This window comes from Halichoerus grypus, chromosome 8 (assembly GCF_964656455.1).
Source record: "Halichoerus grypus chromosome 8, mHalGry1.hap1.1, whole genome shotgun sequence".
Taxonomy (NCBI): domain Eukaryota; kingdom Metazoa; phylum Chordata; class Mammalia; order Carnivora; family Phocidae; genus Halichoerus; species Halichoerus grypus.
In genome coordinates, this window is record NC_135719.1 from 146,963,410 (window position 1) to 146,983,678 (window position 20,269).

The 20,269-nt window shown below is 59.1% G+C and overlaps 1 protein-coding gene across 2 annotated transcripts; it reads right to left on the reverse strand.

Annotated features, from left to right (window-relative positions):
* Positions 1–1,619: 1,619 nt before the first annotated feature.
* On the reverse strand, positions 1,620–15,325 carry SLC25A29 (solute carrier family 25 member 29). Of its 2 annotated transcripts, XM_078054223.1 has the most exons (5): positions 14,928–15,325; positions 8,973–9,016; positions 5,827–5,898; positions 3,718–3,801; positions 1,620–3,415 (listed from the first exon to the last, which is right to left on the reverse strand). In XM_078054223.1, the coding sequence occupies exon 5, from the start codon at positions 3,377–3,379 to the stop codon at positions 2,666–2,668; it is 714 nt and encodes a 237-aa protein (XP_077910349.1). In that variant the 5' UTR covers positions 3,380–3,415; positions 3,718–3,801; positions 5,827–5,898; positions 8,973–9,016; positions 14,928–15,325; the 3' UTR covers positions 1,620–2,665. The 2 variants fall into 2 exon arrangements, with proteins under 2 accessions (XP_077910349.1, XP_035955941.2); XM_036100048.2 differs by lacking the exon at positions 5,827–5,898.
* Between the last annotated feature and the right edge of the window lie 4,944 nt (positions 15,326–20,269).

Below are 20,269 nucleotides of genomic sequence, written 5' to 3' on the forward strand. Positions count from 1 at the left end.
TCTTCCCACCCCTGTGGCCCACGCGCCTCATGGCCTCCTGTGGGGTCTCTAAGGCATGAGCCAGAGCCTATCACTGCCCCAGGGAAAACCAGCAAACTCCTGGCTGTGGCCATGATGCATGGCAGAGAACCCAAGGAAGGAGCAGACCAGGCTGGCCCAGGGGTCCACCAAGGCTGCTTCCTCCTCCGCTGTCCCTGCGGGCATCCCAGCCCCATTTCCTTGGGTCAGAAGTCACGGGATGTGCCATGGTGCATTTGTCCCTCTTACAAACCTTCCTCAGAAGCCCAGTCACTGCTTTCACTGACCAGATCTGGGACACGTGGCAACCTCCAGCTGCAAGGGAGTCTGGAAGGGTATTTTCATCCAGACACGCTGAAGCCCAGAACATACTGGGTTCCATTAGAAAAGGGCAGGGTGGCTATTAGGTAGGCACCTAGGAGGCTCAGCACTGCTACGTGACTTGGCCTGGTGGCCCTCTCCAACCCCGGGGCCCCTGCAGCGAGCCGTGCTGCCCTTCCCACCGCCCTCCGCCCATGGACTCGGCTCCATCTGATCCCTTGGCTCCAGCCCCACTGTCCCCTCCGTGGCCCGGTGGGCTGCTGCCCCGCTGAGACTCAGATATCTCCGAGAGGACTGTCCCGAGCCTAGAGGGGTAAATAACGTAAGGAGCGCTTATCTGCTGAGATGCCACGCAGCTATTAAAAAAACGTGGCCAACTGGAACACACTCATCAGGGAGAGGTCTCTGTTGTGAGTTGAATTGTGTCCCCCAGAAAGATAGGTTGGAGTCCTCAGCCCAGGTACAGGGCCTTTGCAGATGTTATTAGTCAAACTGAGGTCATCCTGGAGGAGGCTGGGCCCATCTGCCAGCGACAGTGTCCTGATAAACAGACGAGGAGACAGAGATGCCCCGGTGGGCGGCCAAGTGGGGATGGAGGGGCAGACTGGAGCAGGAGGTCTACCAGCTGAGGGTCGCCGGCCACCGCCCGGTGCTGGGAGAGGCAGGGAAGGATGCTCCCTGGGCAGCCTCAGAAGGAGCACCGCGGCTGCCCCGGGATCCCGGCCTCCCGGCCTCAGACCTTCAAGAGAATTAACGTCAGTTTGGGCCACCTGGCGTGTGGGATTTGGTTACGGCGGCCCAGGGGAACTCCTGCGAGTTCACTGTCAAGTCAGCGCCCGGGTGGGCACGTTCACCTCTGGGAGCTCCACTTAGACCTCCCTCCTCTGGGAGGCTGTTCCTGGCCTCAGCGAGTGTTCCCTCCGTGCCCTGACCACACCTCTCCGTACCCCGAGAGCTCACAGCACACACCGCCTGGCCTGCCCACGTGGAGGATGAGCAGGGCCCGGGCCTCTCACTGCTGGGAAACCACGGACGTCTGAGGAGCGTTTGCTGAACGGCTGACACTTCATCCAGCACGTTTGTGAGCTTGCGCACCTGGTCCTCATGCCTACATCAGCCCCATTTTGCAGATGAGGAAACTGAGGGTCTGGACGGACACTGGAGCGTGCCCTGGTCATGCACCTCGGGCTGCGATCAGGGCCCGAGAGCACAGACCACCAAGCCGGGCCCCTCTGACCCCAGGGAGGAGGTGGGGAATGGATACAAACAAGGCCACACTCTTAAGAAAACAAAGAATATTTTATTCCTTCAGCGGTTTCTATACAACAATGACACCACGAGAATAGGGTGGGAGTCTTATCTTCCTTGACCCGAGTCAGCCTCCTGGGAGAGCATATCACATTGCCCAAGAGGCTGAGCCCCGCTCAGGGCAAAGGAGGCCACAGTCATCTCCAACTTGTGCAAAACCATCTGCCTCCCTGTGCAAATACACGGCCACGCTGTACTGTGTCCACGAACAGGCCCTTCCTCCACGGCCTCCTGGGAACCCCAAGCAGGAGACTCCCTGGGAGAGACATCATTTGCTGGGGCGTGGGGATCCTCCTGTCCCGATCTCCTTGATGACTCCTCTGCACGGCTCAGGGAACCCTGGCCAGCGGCCAGAGCCCCACACAGTGACTGACCCAATACCCATTTTACAGACAGGCAGCCTGAGGACCAGAGGGTGACAAGCCTTCCCCTCCCGCGGCTGGACTTAACCACTGAGCTCCCCTCCCGCTGGCCTGTGCCTGGTCCCCCAGCCCAGCCCCTAGGCTAATACGGAGCCGCCAGCTGGTCCCAAGCCTCTTAGCGGTCCGTGGGAGTGGCGGCAGCCGGGACATTCCCAGCTGTGCCACATGGAGAAGCTGGGGTGCATCACAGCAGAGTATTATGTCCTGGGACACCGGGAGGCACCCGGAGCTGCCTCTCCGTCCCTGATACAGAGACCGGACAGGTGGCCGAGAAGTGCCCCCCGCAAGGTGGCCGATTGGAGGTTAGCCGCTGGGTGGCCCATCGGTCGGTCGTCAAAGACCCCACGGTGGTGGCGGCCCGGATCCCGGGAAAGGGCTGGAGTGTCGGCGGGCTTTCCGGAAGACCCCAAGTGACAGCGCCAGGCTCGGCGCGGGGGCGCTACACGCCGTCACCTCGGAGCTCGGCGACTGGCCGGCGCGGGTACGAGGCTCCCGATCTCCCGGCCGAGGGCCCCGCGGTCGTCAAGCCCGCGGCCAAGGCCCCCCAGCCGGTGCGCGGAAGGCAGCCCAGGCCCGCCGGCGTCCGCGCGCCGGCCTCACAGGCTGGAGGGCTGGGCCAGGCCGGGCCCCGACGCGGCGGCGGGCACGGGCTCGCCGTCGGGCCGGGCCTCGGGGCCGCGCGCGTACGTGAGCACCACGGTGACGGTGGCGAAGGTGGCGGCGTTGACGGGGAAGGCGCGCAGCAGCGTGGAGGCCAGGCCGCGCGTGAACACGCGCCAGCCCTCGGCGCGGTAGCTCTGGCGCACGCAGTCCGCGAAGCCGCCGTAGCGCGGGGCGCCCCGCAGCCCGTCGGCCTGCAGCCGCGACTTGACCACGTCCACGGGGTAGGTGGACAGCCAGGACAGGATGCCCGACGTGCCGCCCGCCAGCAGCAGCTTGGGCACGAGCAGCCGGTCGCCGGGCTCGCAGCCGAGCGCGCGCGTCAGCACGTCGTAGGACAGGAAGTAGACGCCGAAGCTGGGCGTCTCGCGCAGCAGCGTGGACGCCATGCCCCGGTTGACGCCGCGCACGCCCTCGCGCCGGTAGATCTGCGCCAGGCAGTCGAGCGAGCCGCGGTAGGTGCGCGCCGGGCCCGCCGCCTGCAGCTGCAGCCGCGTCTTGGCCAGCTCCATGGGGCAGCAGATGACGCACTGGATGGCGCCCGCCGCCGCGCCGGCCACGAACTGGTTCAGCGGCGTGTCGCGGCCCAGCGCCCGCAGCGTGTTGCCCTGCACGCCGAACACCAGCGCGTTGATGAAGGTGAGCCCCATGAGGGGCGAGCCCAGGCCCTTGTAGAGGCCCAGCACCTGCGGGGGGGCGGGGGGGGCAGACACGCGTCACGCGCGCTCCTGCTCCTGCTCGCGCCGCCCGGCCCGCCTCCCCGGGAGCCCGCGTGTTCGACAGGACCAAGCCGAATTCTGCTAGAACCCACGTCCTCGAGGCCCGAGGCCTGGGCGTTCGCACCTTCCCATTTCCCAAGTCCCCACTTGCCCAGAGTCCGCGGGGCGGGGGGGGGCAGGGGGGGCGTCTTTTCCGACTCTGCCGTCTGGGGCTCAAAGCATTCCAGAAGATGGTTCCCCACCGCCACCCCCAGGCCCAGGCCACTCACACTCTCCTGCTTGATGATTGACTGGAAGCAGTGCAAGGTCCCTCGGTACTGAGGCTTCTCCAGGCTCTGGACCTGAAGCCGCACCTGCAAGGACAGGGCCCCGTGAACGGTGGGCGAGCCAAGCCAGAGCTCCCAGCTCTCTCGCCCCAGCACTCAGCTCAGCCCGCGGAGGCTCTCTGGGGGAGGCCCAAGGCTGGACGCTGGAGGCAGGGAGCCAAGTACGTTTCTGGGGCCTTTGGAATTCCGGGATGGGGCAGGGCCGGGTGTCCATGCCTCACAGGGGAGGGGATCAGTGGGCAAAGAGCCACAGAGACGGCCGGCTGCACAGGGGGGAGAGGGTCCCCGAGATCTCAGACAAGTAGAGGCCAAGCCTCTGGTTGCATTACGTCTGCATGACGTGCAGACAGTGGGCCCGAAGCACTTTCCCAGACCTCCCCACTGTCCTGGTGGCAAACTGTGGCCGATGCCAGAGGGGCTCCCCACCTATTCCCATCAGGGGCTGACAGTGCCACAGTGGGTGTTAAAAGCACTGAGCCTTGGACTCTGAGGGACCCCTAATTTCTGCCAGTAGCCCCTTGTGGGGACAGTGGTCGTGAGTTAACAAAGCAGTGACAGGAGAGCAGCTGACAGCCTCCTCGATGACCATGTCCCCACCTTCGGGACCTGGGGGCTCATGCCCAGCTGCCCTTGGCGCCCCATAGTCCAGAACCACTTAATGTGAAAGTATTCTTTGTTGACGGAGAGCTTATCTCTGGGCTTGATACGCAGGCCCCACAGTGTGGAGCAGGAGCACATTTCCCGAACTCAGAATCCAGGTCATGGGGGTGAGGGGTGAGCCAGGTTAAGTCCTGTTCTCAGGAGCTGACTCAGAAATCACTATACCACAGCCAGGGCCACGGCACGAACTCCCCTCTGTGGCCGGCAGCACCGGAGGGCCTACCCCTGGAATCACCAGCTGAGGTGGGTGTAGTTACCCCCACTTCAGAGGTGGGAACACTGAGGCTCAGAGATGTTTTGCAACTCGGCCAAGGCTGTCTGTCCACTCCAGCAACGGGAGTGGCTCGGCTGCGGTGTGGGGTGCTGGCTGGTAAGAGCCTCCCAGTGGATCTTCTCTTGACAAACGCACTTACAGAAGAACGTGTTCTGAGAACACAAAAGCACCAGCTCTGCACACGAGGACCTCTGCAGTTGGCGGCCACTGCTCTGAGAAGCGGCTGACAAGCAAGTGCACCCTGCAGTGGACCACCCCAGTGCCCCTTCCCACCCTGGCGGCCTGGCTGGGCCACGGCCTGGCGGCGGAGGGGTGGATTTTCAGTGGAGAAAAGCAAAAGCGCTTGGGCAACATATTAATAACATATTAACACCTTAACACTTAATAACGTATTAACACCTTGAGCTCTGCTCAGGTTGTTTTTGGGATGTGAGGTTTTTTACTTCCCTTCCGTGTTATGGGGTCTCTGGTGGGACATCTCTCTTTCTCATGCAGCCACTGAATGGGCCCTGTGAGCAGAAATAACAGGAAGCAGGGCCAGGCGGGCCCTGCTTGGGTGGGATTTTCGGACACACGTGGATGGCAGCTTGAAGTCTCTGCAGGTTGAACACGCTCTTGCCCAGGCTCAGGCCAGCTTGGGTCCCACAGGGAGCACGGAGGCCCCTCTCCCCTTTGTCTCTGACCCCTGGACCTGGGCTGAGCACTCGCTGGCTGGGAGTTTGGGGGACCAGGTTTGGGGGTGAAATGGGGCCCAAGTCTTGTAATCTCTAGAGTTGAGGTTAACATCCTGTTTGAGGATTGGTGGGCCCGCCCCTGGAAAAGTGGTGGTTCGCACACATGCCCAAAAGGCTTCCAGCTCTCCACCGGGCTGAGAGACGCCCAACGTGAAGACCCTCTGATCCAGAGGGGGCTGATTTTTCTCCACCAGCCCCACCTGAATCCCCGCCCCAGGACCTGTGCCGGGCCCAAGCTCACCTCAGGCCCTCCCTGTCCCCTCCTAGTCAGGGAGGGAACTGTGTGGGGTGGGGAAGGGGAGGGGTGTGGCGGGGTGCGGTTCAGGCCCAGGGTCTGGTTCAGCCAGGACAGAGAAGGGTCGGGTTCCCCTGGTCTGTACTTACTAGTGCTCTCCAGGGTGAGGCTTACGCTCATCTACAACAAAGTTACACTTTTGCTATGGGTGGAGACAGCCCCTAGCTCAGAAAGTAAAGGCGGTTAAAGCAACATAAAATGTCAACATCACATCCAGGCGCGGAGCCCCCAGGGCCCAGCCCCCGACCTCCCCATCCCCTCCCCTGCCCTGGGATGGCCACTCCCCGGTGAAAGCGGTTTTAGACCCACTGTCCCTGATTACTGTCATGTCCTGGGCAGTAGAAGGGAGCGGGGCTGCTAGGAGGACTGGGGGGTTTCTGGGGGGCGGACCTTGTTCTGCTCTCCCCAGGCTTGTGCTTCAGGAAGATGATTTTCGTATGCTTGGCATGTGTGTACTTTTCTACATGGTTACATTTCAGTTAAAACAACAACAGAGCTACTGAAGTAAATCCCACTTTTGCCAAACACAAGGAATATATCTGGTGAGGGTTGGGGAAGAGATCTATGAAGGACTGGGTTTTTTTTTTCCTTTTTGGTTTATATGTCTCTATAATGGTTAAAAATTTCTTTACAACCTACGTTACTTTTGTAATAGAAAGCCAACCAATTAACTGTGTGTGTACCTGATGATTAAAACACATTTTGAAAAAATATCACACGCCCATGGCAGGCACGATGGCAGTGGGGCCAGATCCTGAAGGAATGTACAGAATGGGAAAACTGGTTTGTCAGTATAAGGAAATAAGGTGCTCTTGTACCTTTCTCAGTTTTCTTTTTAATGAGAATTGTTTAACTTTTATACTGGAAAAGAGCCAGTAAAAAATAAGGCCATTGGTGTGGGGGGGCGCCTGGGTGGCTCAGTTGATTAAGCATCTGTCTTTGGCTCAGGTTGTGATCTCAGGGTCCTGGGATCGAGCCCCGCATCGGGCTCCCTGCTCAGCAGGGAATCTGATTGTCCCTCTGCCTCTCCCTACTCCCCCCTGCTTGTCTTCTCTCTGTCAAATAAATAAAATCTTAAAAAAAAAATAAGGCCATTGGTGACACAGCATTAAATTAAACCAAAGGCGCGTGTTCCTTGATCGGCACAATATAATAGTGTGTGAGCCCGTAACTAGGACGAGAGGGGTCACGAGTTGAGTGACAGAGGGGATTACTGGGGGTGGGTTTTTTTCCTATCCGTAAGAAGCCTGGTTTTTAAAGTCAGGTTTGCCCAGATGTGATTGCTGCAGGTCGCCGCAGTGACCAGAAAAAGCCACCAATGGATTTCTTCAAAGACCACCCTCCAGGGTCGAGGTAAAGGGGGGGATCTAAGGGGCAGGAGCCCTGTGGGGTGGAGAGGCTCCTGGTCCCCAATCACTGCCGGGGGTGCTGGTCGTGGCCCAGGAGCTCAAAGGGGGCCAGAAACCCCAGGACAGAGTCCTCCCCAGCCTGGGGGCACTGAGGAGGGGGCCCAGTGGGAGCGGGGCTAGCTGAGGGGGGCCTGGCCATGCCCAGGCCGAGTCATGGCTCAGAGAGGTGTGGCCCCTGCAACATTGGGCTGAGGAAGCGAATCCAGAGTCACTTCGTGGCCGGATACAGAGGCATTTACAACATGTGACTGCAAGATATAAACCCAGCAGGGTGCGGACAGTGCCAGGCTCCCGGGCTGCTCTGGCCTGTGGGCAGGCTTCACGGGGCGGCCAGCTGGGCAGCGCTCAGGCAGCTGTGAGGACAGGCGGGCTGTGTAGGGACCCGGGCTGCTGTGTGGCAAGAAAGCCTGGTCCTTCCACCTTCTCCTTAAATTGCAAACGATTGGATAGAAGATCTGTGCTCTGCAGAACTAGCATTTCCTGCAACCCAGACTTGACTGTTGAGCACCCGGCACAAGGGCCTCTGTAATCTTTTTTTTTAAGATTTTATTTATTTATCTGACAGAGACACAATGAGAGGGAACACAAGCAGGGGGAGTGGGAGAGGGAGAAGCAGGCCTCCCGCCGAGCAGGGAGCCCGATGCGGGGCTCAGTCCCAGCACCCTGGGATCATGACCTGAGCCGAAGGCAGACACTTAACAACTGAGCCTCCGTAATCTTGCCCAGCGCCTCACTTGGCAGATGAGATCCCTGGGCCCCGAGGTAAAGCAGCTGGCCCAAGGTCACACAGCAGACGGGCTCGCGGGGGGCCTGGACCCGCACATAGCCTCGGGCAGAACTTGTTCCGGTCAGAGCCAAAACACCAAGCTAGGCCCTCATGCCTGCGCTGGAGGCAACCCCAGCCCTGAGGTCCCGAGGCCTTTTCTTGCCCAAGGACCACCTGACTGCCACTGAAAAAAGAGGGGACAGGAAGTGACCCCAAACCCAGCTGGGGCTGACATCCCTGCCTTTGCTGTCCCCGGGAAGCGCTGCCAAGTTCAGTGTTGACAGCAGGTCACAGGGTCTGGCCTGGTGCCCTGCTGCTTACGGCCTGCCCTGATTCCCGGGGAGGCCTGCAAGGGAAAGTCCAGACGTGGCTGCTTTCAGGACCTAAAACCCCAACAACAGAGAGAAAATCCTATTTGGGAGTTTCCAGCTGGAAAACATGGATTTCCTTTGTTTCCACTGTGAGCCTCTGAGCACCTGGATCTGGACAGTTTACCGAGGAGGAGCTGCGGACCGAGTGCCCGCCCCAGGGCCCCACACTGGAGCCACGAACTCCTTGCACGTGCACACCAGCCCTTGGGAACCCATCGCGCAGTTTCGTGCCAGTGGGGACTACCACTCGGTGAAGATCATGTTCATGGGAAATACTGACAGGTTCTGGTTTTTCTGTCTTTCTGTCTTTTCTCTCTGAACCGCACTTTATTTCAAGAAGATGTCTGGAGGGCTTCTGCATCAGAACATTGAGCAGCCCCCGCTCTGGGCAAGGGGAAGCCTGCCCTTCAGCCTCTCAGTCTCAGGGGCCACCACCACGGACCTCCAAGTTCAGCCCCGAGCTGGGAGATGTAAGGCCAGACCCAGAAGGAAAGTGGACACATAGCCGTCCACCTGGGTGTCACAGAACCCTAAGTCTACCTTTATTCCAGAACCTTTGGGAAGACCTCACAGGCGTTCCTAAGGTGGTCACTGGAAAGGGGCCTCCGGCCACCCCAGCCCCGTAGGCCTCGGTGCAACGTCTGCGCCTCCCCAAAGACCTGAGAGTAAAACTGTGACAAGACACTCACCTTGACCGTGTCAAATGGGTGTCCCACGAGCACGCCTGCCACACCTGGAGGAAAAAAGGAGGACCATCACCCAGAGGCCTCAGAAACCGGCAGTGTGGGGGGCGTCCGGCTAGGAGGACCGCACGGGAGCTGCTGGATGGGAACAGAGAACGTTTACCAGGCGCCCTGTGAGCTCTTTTGTCCTCAGGTCTGCACGAGCAGTGGGGGTGAGAGGGTGACATCCCTGAGGATGAGCCAGGATCTGTCCCACTCAAAGCTGGTGTCTCTCTCTCCCCTGCTGCTCACACACTTGACAGCAGAAGTTGTCTCCCCCCACCACCCGCCCCGTGCAAACACCTCCCGGCACGGCAGGGGGGCCCAGGGGTTTTGGACTTGGGGCCAGACGGTCACCCAGATTTGAATCTGCCCTCTGCCACTCACCGGCTGGCCAAGCTCCCGAGGAACTCGAGGTCTGCGGCTCACTCCCCTCACCTGTACTCGTGTGAGCATCCGCTTGGCCAAGCCCCTCCCCCTGCGTGCTGACCCAGGGCCGGAGGCATCGAGGCATCGAGGTATTGCAGACACTGGCTGACCACTCCCCGCCCTGCAGGGGAGCCACCTGCGGCCCAGGGAGTCCGCTCCCGACTCTGTGATCATGCGCGATATGCATCAGTCCAGGCCCTGCCCAAACCCCAGGCCCACCTCGAAGGACAAAGGCTCCCTCTCCAAATTGGCTCCTAAATACTTTTCAGAGTCCTCAGTGCTGTTCAGGTATAAATATCACTGGGAATCAGGCACCTTGGTTCCCCATTCACGGAAGGAGAAAGGGAGGCTCAGTGAGGGAGAGAAGCCTGTGCACCAACTCCCATGCCTTCCTCCCTAGAATTCTGTGTGTGAATCTCTTAAAGTTCTCCTTTTACCACTCGGAGTATTTATAATTAAGACAGTTACTATTTGTTGAGTGACAAACAATAACGTTTCTACTGGGGGTCACTGTTGTTAGTTTTGCATGTGACTAACTCTCCCTCTTATTTGTAAACAAAGGACTATTAGCCCATTTTACAGATGAGGAATGGGAGGCTGAGAGAATATGTCCATGTTGCACAGCTAATAAGTTGGTGGGGTGAGGATTTGAACCTGGATCTTCTGGGCCTGGAGCCCCTTTGGGGCTGGATATCATGGTGGTGGGCACCCAGAGGTTAGTGGGGATTTCTGTGCTGCCTCTTTATAACTTGCAGATCTTTGTAAGGTGCCCTCTCCATCCTGTTCAGTACTTTGGGCCTTAGAATCCACTGTGTTTGGTACTAACTTTGCCGATCCTGCTTTCTTTTTGGTTACGTGTGCCTGGTATCGCTTTGTGATGGTTAATTTTCAACCTGGTCCTTCTGCCCTCTGCCACAGAGAACTGGAAATGAGCTACAGCTCGGCTAGGCTTTGGCCCCTGCTCCCATCTGAAGCTGTCTCTGATTTTGCCAAGACGGGACATCTGACCCGACTCCATCTTATTTTATGTGAATGAATTCTTTTACTCCTTTTCTTTTCTACATTTTTTTTTTTTTTTTTTACATTTTTTAAAGATTTTATTTGACAGAGTACAAGTAGGCGGAGAGGCAGGCTCTCCGCTGAGCAGGGAACCCGACGTGGGGCTCGAGCCCAGGACCCCGGGATCATGACCTGAGCCGAAGGCAGATGCTTAACCTAGGAGCCACCCAGGCGCCCTGAACCTCAGGACTTCTTTCTTTTCTACATTTTTGCTGGTTCAGGCAAACTGCCATTTGTCCTCCTCTTGCTTGTTAATGTTTAAGTTCAGCTAAAGGTTACTTCTTGTTTCTAACACTTAGAATCATTATCTGTAGACACAGGATAAGAACCGTCGCCCCTCAAGGCTCTGTCTGCCCCCCCCCCCCGCTGTCCCTCCCCTTCCCCAGTAAGAGCCACCCCAAGAAGGTTCCCCACCCCTGTAGCTTCCCCTTCTACTCCCTACCCTCCCACACCCAGAGACCCCACGAAACTCATAGCTGTTCGCTCTCCTCCTCACCTCTGCCCCCTTCTGGGGGTCTCTACTCTGATCAATTGCCATTTGGCGCCTTTCTGGACTATCTTTCTCGGAGGTAACGTATAGGGCAATGGCTTCCGTATTCCTGCTCCTCTGCATAATGTCTTTCGTTAACGCTGTCAGGGAACAAGGGTCCTGTGCTCTGGTGAGGCTCTCAGGCCCAGGCCAATATCCCAGAATCTCCTGGCTTTTGGTGCTACAGCTGAGAAATCTGTCGCCAGTGCATTTCTTCTCCTTGGTCAATAATTTATGCGTTTTATCAGGAAGCCTCTGAGATTTTATCTGTAGATGTCAGGAATGTCATCGACATGCCAAGGGTGTGTCCTCTTGTTCTTTTTTTTTTTTTAAAGTAACCCTGCCTGGTACCACACCAGCGCTTTCACTCCAGAGACTCAGGCCTTTTTCTGATCAGAGAAAATTTCCACTCTTACGTATTCATCCTAATCATCGTCTCCAGACCTTTTTCTCCTTCTGGAACCCCTAACATTCACAGGAAGATGAAAAGACATCCCTAGGCATCTTGTCCCTCGAGACTTCCATACCTGCGTCTCTGGTCTTTTGAGACGCACTTTGTTTCTATCTTTTGCAATCCACCTTCTTTTTTATGTCGTGTTGTGAATTTTCTAAATTTGAACACCCTAGTTCTAGAATTTATTTTCTGGGACTGTGACTGATTCTCTGGGGTTTTGGAAACCTGACACTTGGCTGGGGTATGCTGTTTGGCCTTACTTCTCTCTCCAGCTGTGGGCCAGTTGTGGGGTCCCCAAGAAGCACACACTGGAAATGCTAGAGGTTCCCTTCCTGTGGGTGACCCGTCCTGCCTCTGGCCCCAGACTTGCTCAGGTTCTGGCACCAGCCTTCATCAGCCTCCAGGATGGGAGGGGTGACCCCCCACCCCACCAGCCTCGGTTGGGAGGCCCCACCAAGGCCTCCAGTGGCAGCCATTTGCTTTCCTACTTTCCCCAGAGGCCCGGTTCAGGGCCCTCAGGGGAGGGGCTTCGGGCCTCACCTCAGACATCCCCATTCACAGGAACAGAGGGGGCCTTGGGGCCTGCCTCCATGAGGGCCTCCAGTCCCCCAAAGCCTTGTCCTTTTAACCTCAGTGACCTTGAGAGCCAGGAAGCCCTACCAGACCAGGTCCCCAACAGGCCACTGAAGCAACACAAGAAGTTGGGAAGGGTCTTTGGCCGTGGGACAGCCCACCCTCACTGAGCCATCACTTGGGGTGGGGGTGGGGTAGAGGAGGGCCTGGGGTCCAGGAGAAGCCAGCAGGTGTGGGGCTGGTGCAGCCATGGGAGGGGAACAGGAAAACAGAGTGGGGTCACAGGGGGATAGGGGAGCTGAGAGCTGGATCTGCAGAGGCTGCCCCCTCCTGTCTCTGGCCTGGGCTTGGGAGACCACTCTCCCCAGGCAGGGTTCCCGGCCCCACCGTGGAGCTGCTCTCCACACCTCCTCCTATCCACGCCCAGCGCAGGGAGAACTCCACTCAGAGCACAGGGTGTCAGCGGCCTGAAGACCTGGGACGGACCCCCTGGTAGGGAGTGTGGGTAGGCCGCCTGAGCGCCTGGATGCTGTCAATCAAGGTGCCTGCCCCACCTCCTAGGGCGAAATTGAACACGTGACCCGACACTCAGCCAATCAGAGGTGATGTACTGTTCTCTGTCCCAGGAATCTGCATCTCGAGGGCCCCCAGGCCACCAAAGAGAAGCACCGCCATCACCCTGCCCTGGGCCTACAGGCCTGGAGGAGCCCAAGACGAAGGAACCAGGCGGGGGCCTCTAGGGCTACCGGCGCATGGTTCCTAGACGGTCCCTCTGCACGGCCAGACATGCCAGGGACCCAGAAGGCAGGCCGGGGACACAATCAGGTCACTGTTCCACCAGTCCCTCCAATTCTCAGGACCAAGGTTTCTCCTGGGTCGAATAAGAGCAGGAGAGGATCCCAGGGGAGGGGGAGCGGAGGCTGACGACCCTCACAAAGAATCTTTGTGGCAGCCACTTCCATCCTCATCCACCTGGGAGACTCAGGCCTCCACTCCCACAGCAGGGAGGTAGGTGCGCACCACCAGCCCCAGGCTTGCACCTGGATCCGAGTAAGGCAGTGGGGGCGGGGGCTGTGGCCTACAGCTGGGTGTGGTGCTGGACTCTTATCTCACCCCTACCCTGGACTGGACAGGATCTCCTAGGTGGCCTGGTAAGGATGGACGGAAGGCATTCCGGGAGCCGGAGCCTCGAGTGACTGAACACGTGTGCCTGGGGCGATGGGTCCCTACGCAGGCCTGGCCTTAGGATGAGTAGGCCTACCCCAAGCCCCACAGCTCGCAGGGGGCTCCCAGGACACCTGGGAGAAATCAGAAGGAATCCTGCCCCTCTGGGGAAAGAACCCACACTGCCCAAGAAGTTGGGAAGGGTCTTTGGCCGTGGGACAGCCCACCCTCACTGAGCCATCACTTGGGGTGGGGGTGGGGTAGAGGAGGGCCTGGGGTCCAGGAGAAGCCAGCAGGTGTGGGGGCTGGTGCAGCCATGGGAGGGGAACAGGAAAACAGAGTGGGGTCACAGGGGGAGAGGGGAGCTGAGAGCTGGATCTGCAGAGGCTGCCCCCTCCTGTCTCTGGCCTGGGCTTGGGAGAAATGCACCCATTTACGAAAAGCCCTGGGGTTTTCCCCCCTTCAGCAGGCTCCAGCCGGGTGGTTTCCTGAGGCCTGATTGGGTAACAGTCCGGGAAGTTCTTAAATCTCTTCACACACATCACTTCCCTGGCACTCTCTCTTCTCCACCAGTCTCCTCTTGCCCAGAGTAGGAAGCTCAGACTGCAGAGGTTTAGATGCCTGAGGCCATTGCTAGTCCTTCCTCTGCCTGCAGGGCGCCCAGCGCCCAACCCAAGCAGATGAAAAACAGCAGATAAACAGTGCTGGAGGAGGGAAGCCCACCATCAGCGCAGGACCAGGCCCGGGGTGACGCAGTGGCTCCTGTCACCTCGGTGGGGAATACCTGTTAGCAAAACCTGGCTCGCAGTTAATACCAGTTGAGTAAATAAACTCTCCAAGGAAAAGCAGAGAAACGAAAGGCCAAACAGGGAAGTAGCCGGCCTGATGCCCTGGGTGGCCCCCAGCAGAGCCAGGACAGCACAGTGACTGCTGCCCTCTCGGGGACACAGGCTTGGGGAGGACCCTCGCAGCCTCGCCTGGGTGAAGGTGCCCCACATCGGTGACACGCACGCGTGAGCACAAGGGCCAGTCCACGCCGCGTGTCAGGCCCACGCCGCCACTCGGGTGGGGTCGCCCCCCAGCAGCTCACGGAACGGCGTAGGAAGGTGCGGCGTGCCAAAGCGTGACTGGGCGCCTGGGGTCCGGCCGGCGCCCTTCAGTGCCCTCCAAGGCCAGTCCGCCAGGGGGTCGTCCTGTGGCCCCAGCCCCGCCCAGACATCTGCGGGGGAAGAGGGTGGAGCCAACCCCAAACTTCTCGGGCCCCGGGAGGGGACCGGGGTGTGGGGGGGGACCCTGGTCCGGGTAGGCGCGGGCTGGGGATGCAGGAGCAGGTGAGGGAGATGAGCCCGAGGCCTCGGGAGAGAAGGGCGCACGGGGCGGTGGGGCACCCTCCTGGCAGTCCCCGCCTTGGCCAAGCCACCGTGCCGCCCCTGCGCCCCAGACCTCTCGTCTGGACGTGCCCCGAAGGACTTAAACGACGCGTGCCCTGGCGGACTGCGCGCTAGACGCCCTCCGGGCCTGCTGTCAGTTCACGCCCACGAGAGCCCCGTGAGACGAGAGCATTGTTACCCCCATTCTGCAGGCGCCGAAACCCCGGCCAGAGGGTGGGCCTCCGGGGCCCAGGGCCCGCAGGTGAGCCGGCCTCCCATCCCGCATGCCTGGCTCCGGCCTCCCGAGATCCGGCGCTCGGGGCGGGAGCCGCCCGCCTCCTTACCCCCAGCGCATCCAGCCAGGAAGTCGAGCGCCATTGCCGGGTCCCCGGTGAGGCCGCCCTTCCTCCTCGTCCTTCTCCTCTGGCCCCTCGCCGGACGGGCGGCCGTCGGGGGTCCCCCGGGCTCTCTGGATTGGGGCTCGGCCGGGCCGCCGCCTCCTGGCGCGCAGCCCGGGGCCGGCCGGGGTCGGGGGGCGGCGGCGACGGCGGCGGCGGCGGCTCAGCGCGCGGGTCCTCGGTCCGCGCACGTCCCTCGCTGACCGGCTCGCTAGCCCTCGCTGCTGTCCGCCTGCAGCCGGCGGTCCCTCACCTCGGGCCGCGCGCCCCGCCCCTCGGGCCTGCCGGCCGGACCCCCGCGGGGTGCAGAGCGCGGCCAATGGGCGGGCGAGGCGCGGACAACACCCCGGGCCCTGCGCGCCGCCGCCGCGCCTCATTGGCTGGGCGTGTGCGAGGTGGGCGGGGTGGGGGGGACGTGGCGGGCGGGGGAGGCGCACGGGCGCTGCAGACAAAGAATGTGCTTCGTGCGCCCGCCCGCGCCGCTCCGGGCGGGAGAGGCGGCCGGGTGCGCGCGGCGGCGGGACGGTGGGGCCGGGCCCGGGAGCCCAGGGCCTGACCGCGGCCTGTGCCGGGCGGGAATCTCCCGGCGTGCGCGAGACGGGTCAGCTGAGCGGGAGGCGGGGTGTGCTCGACTCTGCCGCCGAACCCCGGGTCCCTGCCCGTGTAATGGGGACACGGGCGCGACAGCGGGCGCCTAGAGCCAGGATCCTCCCAGGCTCGGACACCACTAGTCGTGATACCCCGCGGGCGGCGAGTCGCGGGGTATCGGGATCAGAGCGCGCCCGGGGCGGCGGGGAGCGAGCTGGGAAGGGGGCCGTGGGGCGCCCCTCGGGGGCCCGCACCTGCCCGCGCGCTGCAGGGCCGCGGGAGCCGCGGAAGGGTGCGGAGCGGGGCAGGTTCCTGGACGGGCCGAGAGCGGGGCGGCGGAGTGGGGGCACGGGAGGCCTCGGGACGGGGCGAGCCGGCTCAAGTGGGAGGGCTCCGGGCTCCAGTGGTCGTGGGGAGCCGGGCGGCGGGGGGGGAGGGGGACGAGGGGCAGAGGAGGAGCCGGGTCCGACGCGGTCCACATCCCCCCCACCCCCACCCCCCGAGAGTCCCTGAGATTGGCAGTGGCAAGGACCCCTCCCTGGTCAGAGACCTGGACTGTCCGGTTGGGACACTGGGCACTTTCTCCTTCACAATGAGGGTGAGATAACACCTTTCGGGCCCGGGGCCCAACTTCCTTCTTCACGGTGCTGTGGTTCGGACCACACTCCCTGCCATGTTTCCGGATTGCAGATCACAGTTCTTTTATTTTCACTGTACCGTTTCTGAAACCAGGATGGGGTTTACAATGGATCTGTACCCAAGGTTTTAAAGATTATGTATTTCTGGTACTAGGGTATAAGTCAGCTAAGCAATGATCCATGGTGATACAGAGACCTCGAGGAATCCAACAGTCACTTGTGGTTTCCTTTTTTTTTTTTTTTTTAAGATTTTATTTATTTATTTGACAGAGGGAGAGACAGCGAGAGCAGGAACACAAGCAGGGGGAGTGGGAGAGGGAGAAGCAGGCTTCCTGCTGAGCAGGGAGCCCGATGTGGGACTCGATCCCAGGACCCTGGGATCATGACCTGAGCCGAAGGCAGACGCTTAACGACTGAGCCACCCAGGCACCCTTGTGGTTTCCTTTCATTCTTCTTAGAATCTAGATAGAACATTCATTAAGCAGAGACCCAAACCCAGGTCTGCTGACTCCTCGTCCAGTGCTCGTGATGGCTGGTGGGCCCTGAACTAGGGGTCTGGAGGCCTGGGTTTGAATATCGCCAGCCTCTGACCTCAAGGAGCCAGAAAAGCAGTAGCATGTGGGCCCCAGGAGAAGCCCAGACCCAAAACAGGGGTAGGAGTTAACAGTGGGGATACTCCAGTGGCTGGAGGCCTCCAAGGCACGACGATTAAATTACATCCAGGTGACTCACCCCTAGGAACACTTGTCCCCTGGTTACTGACGCCTCCCGAGGAAAACACAATGCCTGCAGCAGTTACCCCTGGTTTTGGAGGTTTGAGAAGAAAGTCAAGTGCCTGAACAGGACAGTAAGTCAGAACAGTATTATGGAACAGTTGAGAAGGAAACAAGGATGACCTGCTTTATTTGTCTATATATTTTAAAGATTTATTTGTTTATTTTAGAGAAAGAGTGAGAGAGAGAGCACACAAGCAGGGGGAGGGGCAGAAGGAGAGGGAGAGAATCTCAAGCAGACTCTGACTCCCCGCTGAGCATGGAGCCCAATGTGGGGCTCCATCTCATGACCCTGAGATCGTGACTTGAGCTGAAGCCAAGAGCTGGCCACTTAACCAACTGCCCTGGTGCCCTGCTTTACATATATATATTTTTATATATTTTTATTTAAATATTTAAATTATGGGGCACCTGGGTGGCTCAGTCCTTAAGCGTCTGCCTTCGGCTCAGGTCATTATCCCCAGGTCCTGGGATCGAGTCCTGCATCGGGCTCCCTGCTCAGTGGGGAGCCTGCTTCTCCCTCTCCCACTCCTGCTGCTTGTGTTCCCTCTCTAGCTGTCTCTCTCTCTCAAATAAATAAATAAAATCTTTAAAAAAATAAATATTAAATTATATTAAATTATATATAAAAATGTATTTTATGTATATATATACATGTATATGTATATATATATATATATATATTTTTTTTTTTTTTTTTTAAAGAGAATGCACCTGGCTTGGAGTCAATGTCATGCTGGGGGCAGGCAACATGAGCCCCGACTCCCTGGGGGTCAGCAGCCTGACCTCCAGGGGCTCTGGTGGCAGTTCAGGAGAGACCGGAAAGGGAAAACAAGGAAGTCACGGCCAAGTAAATGAGTACGCAATGCCTGTATTTTGGAACCTGCATTATGGCATCAGCAGTCGGGTTCTGTGTCTGTTCTGTTTCATTTCCTGAGGATAAAATTAGAGCGCAGAGTATGGTTGTTCAAACTCCTCACCTTCCCCAGCGCCCCAGGCCCCACCCCCATCCCGGGGGAAGCCACCCTACAGGGCCCCAGACTTTAAGGAGCAGGAGGGGCTCAAGGCCGGAGCAGTAACAGGACAGCAAGTTGGGGAGGGAGTGTCACAGGGGACCAGGGGTCAAGCCAGGTCACTGAAAAGTGCATGGTGCAAGTTTTTACTTTGTACAGCTTTTATAATATCTTACACAAGACGGGTCCTGTGTGGAAGAATTAGAAACACCAGCAGGAATAGAGGAAAAGAAAATCACCTCTGTTCTCGCCACCCTGGAATCACTTGGATTCAGTGACGGGAGGCTGTTTTGACCCGGGTGAGGTGGGGTGGGGAGGGCAGGGCTGTCCAACTGACTCCCTGCTCTCTTGGAATAAAACCTAGGCTTAGTGCCTCAAGGCACAAGGTGACCTGGCCACAAGCTCCTAAGCCAAGCCCATCCTCACCCCAGTGCTTTTGCACCGGCTGCTGCCTCTGCCTGAGAAGCTCTTCCCTTGCCCTGATCACCTCCAGAACTCAGGCCCCTGTTCCCTCCTCACCTCCTCACAAGGGGCTTGGCTGGCCTTCCCTATCTACAGTGGACAGCCGGCCGCCCCTCCCCACACTGCTTTCTTTCAACTCCTAGAGTGACATTATTTGTTTCTCTGTGTGTTTATCACCTCTCTCCCACTAGAATGTGAGCTCCAGCAGGGCAGGGACCTTCTCTGTCTTCTTTATTAACCCTAAACAAGGCAGGCACACAGTGGGTGCTCAATAAATGTGCAAGCTGACAAAATCACCAGATGGCCAGAGCTGTGGAAGGTGATGGACCCTGGGTGGGGGGTGAGGCCGGTGGGAGGCCCCGCTGGCTGACAGCCTGAGCCTTCTCCGGGGACCTGTGCTCTGCGAAGAAAGAGGTGAGGGATGCTGGGGGTTCTGGGTGATAGTTTTTTCTAAAAAACGTCAGAAACAAAGTTTCTCCCTGCTAGGCTACAGTCTGCCCTGATAAGGAGCCAGGGAGATGCAGGAAGGGGACATGCCTCTCCTGGATTGGGGTGTGTGTGTGTGAGTGTGCACGTGTGTCTGCTGGATTGGGGTGTGTGTGTGCGTGTGTGTGAGCGCGCACGTGTGTCTGCTGGATCGGGGTGTGTGTGTGCGCACGTGTGTCTGCTGGATCGGGGTGTGTGTGTGCGCACGTGTGTCTGCTGGATCGGGGTGTGTGTGTGCGCACACGTGTGTCTGCTGGATCGGGGTGTGTGTGTGCGTGCACGTGTGTCTGCTGGATCGGGGTGTGTGTGTGTGTGCACGTGTGTCTGCTGGATTGGGGTGTGTGAGCGTGCACGTGTGTCTGCTGGATTGGGGTGTGTGTGTGCGCACACGTGTGTCTGCAGAGTCAGACTCTTGCACCCCTGCCTGTCAGTTTTGACTCAAAAGCAGGAGTCACAGGGCACCTGGGGGGCTTAGTCGGTTAAACATCCGACTCTTGATCTCAGCTCAGGTCTTGATCTCGGGGTCGTGAGTTCAAGCCCCACATTGGGCTCCATGCTGGGCGTGGAGCCTACATTAAAGAAAAAAGAAAAGTGGGGGTCACCCTGCCAACTCTGGCAGGGGTGAGCAGGCAGCTTGAGGAGCCAGGCCTGGGTGAGGGGGTGGGGGCCCTGGCTCCCCACTCTAGACCTCCAGGATTGGAGTCTCCCAGGATGTTGGCTAAGACACAGATTCCCAGACCTAAGGAATCAAACTCCGGGAGCAGAGGGGCTCGAAAGCTGCATTTAAAGCGACCCCTTCAGGGGTCTTTGGGTGACTCTGGGGACCACAGGTTGAGACTGTCTCCAAGCACAAGTTCGGGAAGCTTCACTCCAGCAGTTTTGCTTTTCACTCTCAACTCGGGCCCCTTCTGGCTGTGTGACCCTGTGAGTCTTCTTGGCCTCAGGTTCGTCATCTGGAAAATGGGTTGAAGGATCCTAGGGGCCAGAGCGAGTGAAGGAGCTCACACAGGGCAGTCACCTTTGTAGGAAAACACAAGAGTTAATTATTCATCTGAGAGATTAGGGGTTTCCTAAAGGCATCTTCAACTATCCAACTGGGGAGGGGAAACCCTGGCCCCAGAAGGTCTCTGAAGGCTGCTGAGGACTGCGGTGAGCAGGTGGGGGACTTTAGGGGGGCTCTGGGGGATTGAGCTGTGGGTTTGCTGCCCGACACTGATGAGAACCGGCTCTGACAGGTCTCTCTCCCAGGGACCCAGTGGCTGCCGTCTGGATGTCTCCAGCCTCTCATCCAGTCCGCTCTCGGAGTGACTCAGCCCCCAACTAAGTGA